General features: G+C 39.2%; 1 protein-coding gene across 1 annotated transcript in view; it reads right to left on the bottom strand.

Annotated features, from left to right (window-relative positions):
• Nucleotides 1-5,086, bottom strand: part of LOC107748642 (receptor-type tyrosine-protein phosphatase S-like) — a gene marked incomplete at its 3' end in the record, with an annotated part of 20,232 nt that overhangs the window by 851 nt on the left and 14,295 nt on the right. Inside the window, exon 4 of the mRNA XM_016563528.1 lies at nucleotides 998-1,143. Within this exon, the coding sequence (XP_016419014.1) occupies nucleotides 998-1,143 (146 nt within the window). The remainder of the gene's footprint in view (nucleotides 1-997; nucleotides 1,144-5,086) is intronic.

Raw genomic sequence — 5,086 nt, 5'->3', positions numbered from 1 at the left:
TCACACATTTAAAATATTATTTAGATTGTTTAATAATCAGTTTTCTGCATGGGGACCATTGGCCGCTCCACAGAATTTATTGTATTGTATTTATTGTATTTTTTATCATATGAAACATGATTTGACTTCTATTCCAAAGTGAGTTTTATGAAATGCAATTAATGTCAAGCACGTAAAGCATGGTCAAATCACACACATTTGTACTTGTGCTGAATGTGAGAGGAACGAGTGGCAAGTTTATTTATAAAGCACTTTAAATGAACTCGTTTAGGCTTGGCGTTTATAATAAATGTTGTTTACAATGAATGCCACTATAATTTATGCTTCTTTTATATTTAAATCTTTCATTCTGTTCTGAGTACAGTTACATTTAAAAGGTTTGCTGTGGAGTGAGAGGATATCACAGTGTTTATCATGTTTGTACTGTAAATGTTTCATTTACTGGTATTTTACAGTATAATAATAAAATGCAATTTATACACCGATGTGACTTATCTGTGTTTTTTCTCTCAACAATGCAATTTTGAGTAATATTCAGATGTGACTGATATTCTGGAAAACACAGTAGCTGATTTCAGCTGTTACTGTCCAACTGGGACATTTGAACACATGTGTTTTAAACACACACACACGGTAACTAATCATCTACTGTACACACCTGATAAAACCATGTGTGTGTGTGTGTGTGTGTGTGTATACACAGTGGATCACTAATATTATCAGCAGCTAAAAAATGGTTTTAAGTCAGTTATTTCTATCTTTTGCTGTAGTGTGTCAGGAGGAAAGAAGCGTCTTGGAGACACAGTTCTTCTGGATTGAGTCTGTCTCAGTTTGTTCTACTAGTGTTCTAATAATATTGGCCACCACTGTATATATATATATATATATTTATTTATTTATTCATTCATTCATTCATTCAGTCTGCTTGTCACGCCTGCCTGATTCAGTCAGAATCTCATCACAGAGTGATCTGATGCTCTGCTGCTGTGTTTCTCACCTCGATCCTCTGTGAATTCACTTTCTTGCCCTTTTTGTTCCAGAACACCTGAGGCTTGGGGTCGCCTGCGGCCTGACACACGAACGACACGACTCCGCCGGACACGCCGATCTGATCCGTGGGAATCTTAGTGAACCTCGGCGCCACTGCAACACAAACACAAGCACCTCACTGACGTCACGATCATCAATTAATCATCATTTACAGCCTCCACAGAGCTGCTGCTCGCTCGCACTGGCCTCGTGTTCAACTCACACTCAGAAACACACCTGTTCAACACACACGGATGACATTTAAACATCAACACTTCTGTCAAATGAGGTGGAAAAGTGCAATACAATACTAACTTCCGCCAACATAACCAATGTGACCACCTGCTTGCACAGGGAGCGTGCTGGGGACTATTTTCAGGCGCTGTGTAATATCATTGAGAATGAGAGTATAGTTCCTAGCCATATCGGTCTAGAAAATCACACCTTTTCATTTTCCGTCGGTCTTGGTACACGATGTAGCTACAGAACAGTCAAGTTTTAAATAGGAAAAATATCGAAACTCTTTGGTCATTTTTGAGCGAGATGCTAACGGTCTAATCAGATTCAATGATCTATGCTAAGCTAAGCTAAAAGTGCTACCGCCAGATAATGTCATAAATAGATTTTCTTTATCAATTAACTTCTATTAACTAAATGAAATCATCATTTGGTGTGAGCATCCTTTGTGTTTGAAGCAGCGTTTGCTCTCGGTGCACTTGAGCAGAAAAACGGTAAAACTCAACTGTTTAACTCTAGGGGAGTTGAAAAATGAGCCTATTTTCAAAAATAGTGGAGTGTTTGTTTAACAGCAATACAAATAAACATGACTTGACTTTTTTACATTTGACATTTTTATCCACATATTTCAGCACTGAATGAAACTGTGGATTGGGAGAGTTGATCAAGTCACCTTCATTTGTAGAGAAACGCCGATCGTGTCAAAGCAGCTTCACAAACAGCAGAAGCAATCATGGAAACTCAACTCAAGCTGATGTCAGGTCTTTCTGTTACAGCACGACTGCACAGTGAACATGTTTAAATACTCTGCATGAATTTCTAACCTTGTATAAAATCTGGTTATGTATCACCAATGTCATAATTAAAGCGGTCATGAACTGAGAAACCAAAATTCCCTTGATCTTTTGACATATAAGAGGTCATTGTACTATTAAAAACATCCTGTAAGTTTCCTGCCTGTTTAGCCCTGCCCACCAATTCTACATTGCTGCCTGTTTAGCCCCGCCCACCAATTCTACATTGCTGCCTGTTTAGCCCCGCCTACTGATTCGCACATGTAGTGTTTAGGAGAGAGGCGAACGCAGGTCTACGCAGAAACTAAACTATAAAGATGCGCCAAAGACGACAAGACACTGTGCAGTGCCAAGTTGTGGAAAAACATTGCCTTCCTTCGGATCCCAACATTAGAAAAGAGTGGATGAACTTTATTTTTAATGAAGTTCCAGACCGCGTCAGTAAGAACTCAGTCCTTTGTTCACTTCATTTTACTGCGGATTAGTTTACAAACAAAGCACAATTCAACGTGGGATTTTCAGAAAGATTGAAACTAATAGACGATGCTGTCGACTATACTGGATCTGACTGTAATGTCGCAACACAAGTGTAACTGTTTTCATTACGTGATCACTATGGCTTTGTCTGTTAAACAGTTTGATGTGAGTATTTATGCGTTTTTAACCTAAATCACAGCAGCGTCCGTCTGTGAAGGATGTAGACTGTCAATCATACACAACTGTTAGCCAATCACAGCAGTGGGTGTTTACTTCTGACTCTACAATCCTCCACGCCTATTCAAACAGCGTTCTGATGAGGAGGGTTAAAACAGGACAGAAAATAGCTTATTACTTCTACGTTATGATGTTTCTTGATGTAAAAATCTTGATAACATTATTCGTCGACCTCAGAGAACAGTACAAAATAAAAAACCGAGGCAGCTCATGACCCCTTTAAACTATTAGTCCACAGCAGGTATAATAACATTATATTGGTCAGCCGCTCTTATCTTGCTACTGAAAAATCCATACTGGTGCATTAATGATGAAATATAGAAACATTAAATTGTTAGACGTTATGATATCAGTAAGAGCTTATATAGGCAGTGAATGCAGGACCATCTGTCACCAAAAACACCAGCCTGATTACAACAGGCCACTAAACACTCGACCGTGAACACGAGACGATCAGATTCTGCAGCACACACACACACACACACACACACAGGCCGGCTGTCGTCATAGATACGGCACCCAGAGCGCAGGATCATAGCGGCGAGTCACAGCTGATCCCGTGACATTCATCTATAAACCCTCCCTCATCTGCAGGTGAGACACGCAAACACACACACACACACACAAGATGACACGAGTGTGTGTGTGTGTGTGTGTGTGATATTTGTGTGTTATTTTATTTCCACTTGTTTAACAGTTTAATTTATTGCTTGTATGCTATACATCATCATTTCTCAGTGTATGGAGGGCTGAGGTGAGCTGCCACTGAAGCACAATAAACAGAAAATAAACTGAACGAGCTGCTGTGGGGCGTTTCCTCCGCGCGCCTCCTGCTCCACTGACAGCTCTCACACACACACACACACACACTGGAATCTTCCAGAAACACAACAGCATCCTTAAGAATCACACACACACACATACACACACACTAGGGATGTAACGGTATGAACATTTCTTATCACGGTTATAGTGACCAAAATTATCACGGTTATCAGTATTATCACGGTATTGTTAAAATGTGCTGGAAATGTTCAAAAAGTACTGACACATAAATCATTTCACCAAGTTTTACATTTAAAATCAACAAACAACAAATAAAATGAGATTTTGTTTGCATAACTAAAACAATAACATTACCAATGATGTCCGGATTTTAAATGACAGCATGACTGACAGCAGTTTATCTAATAGCATGTTCAAATTACCTTATTGTTTAAATGTGTAGAATCCACATAAGCTTGTTTTTCATCAACCGGTCAAAATTTACAGCAGGGCATGCAGATTCAGTCCGTTTCTGGCCAGACAGAAACTGCACACAGACTCATTCTTCCCACTGCTCGCTCTTTTGTGACTAACTTTCTCAGTTGGTCACACCAGCACATGATTTGGTCACAATATTTTTATTTTTAGGGATTAATCAATGCATGCTGATAAACTTTTATCATAGTTTATAATTATATGCTTACAAAACGTTTATTAACAAAAACGAATAAGATGAGGCATGGCACACACCACATGCTGTATTATATACCGACTAATAAATTACAGAACGTTTAGCAAACACTGAGGAATCAAATAAATAAAAAGAGAGCTTACATAGAATAACGTGAGGTAAACAGCAAAGATAACAAGCTTTTCAAAATGAAAACAAAAAGAAAAGTAAAACTAAACTGGCTGTCGGTGACAGTGCTAGCATGTTTTTTCCCCCACAAGAATACCAACATGTTCACCTCTGGTTTAAGAAGCGGTCCTTTACTTTACTTCAGCATGAAAACCATCCATCGTTTCCTCAATATTCATTTTTGCTGCACACAGCTTCGCGCTCGTGCTGACGCAGTGAGTATAAACCATGCTCTACACTCTATAAGCGCTGCGCAGTTCAAACAAGTCGCGCAGTTTCATTATGCTTTCAGTTTCGTTTGCCGTTTGATGTTTCTCATATGCAACAGAAATGGCAGCGCTTATGAGTTGAACAATGCGGTGGTAGCGCCAGTGCGACCGCACACAAAATTTAGTCACACGGGCAGAAGAAAAAATGGTCGCAAAACGCGCCCATTTGGTTGCAGTCTGGAGCCCTGTGCTGGACAGTATTTATTTATCCTCAGTTGTTCAAATCGCGGTAATCGAATACGGTTATAGTGATAATTAAAATATGAAACGGTAATACTAACCGTGGGGTATTTTATCACGATTTATCGTCAAACCGGTAATCGTTACATCCCTAATGTAATCTTTTATTTATATATAATCTAATCTTCTCGTGTGTGTTTTCGTGACAAAACGGGACCATATAGAGTCGTTGAGCGACA

The sequence above is a fragment of the Sinocyclocheilus rhinocerous genome, unplaced genomic scaffold (assembly GCF_001515625.1).
Source record: "Sinocyclocheilus rhinocerous isolate Xijiao unplaced genomic scaffold, SAMN03320098_v1.1 scaffold2485, whole genome shotgun sequence".
Taxonomy (NCBI): domain Eukaryota; kingdom Metazoa; phylum Chordata; class Actinopteri; order Cypriniformes; family Cyprinidae; genus Sinocyclocheilus; species Sinocyclocheilus rhinocerous.
This window is presented reverse-complemented; position numbering and strand designations above follow the sequence as displayed.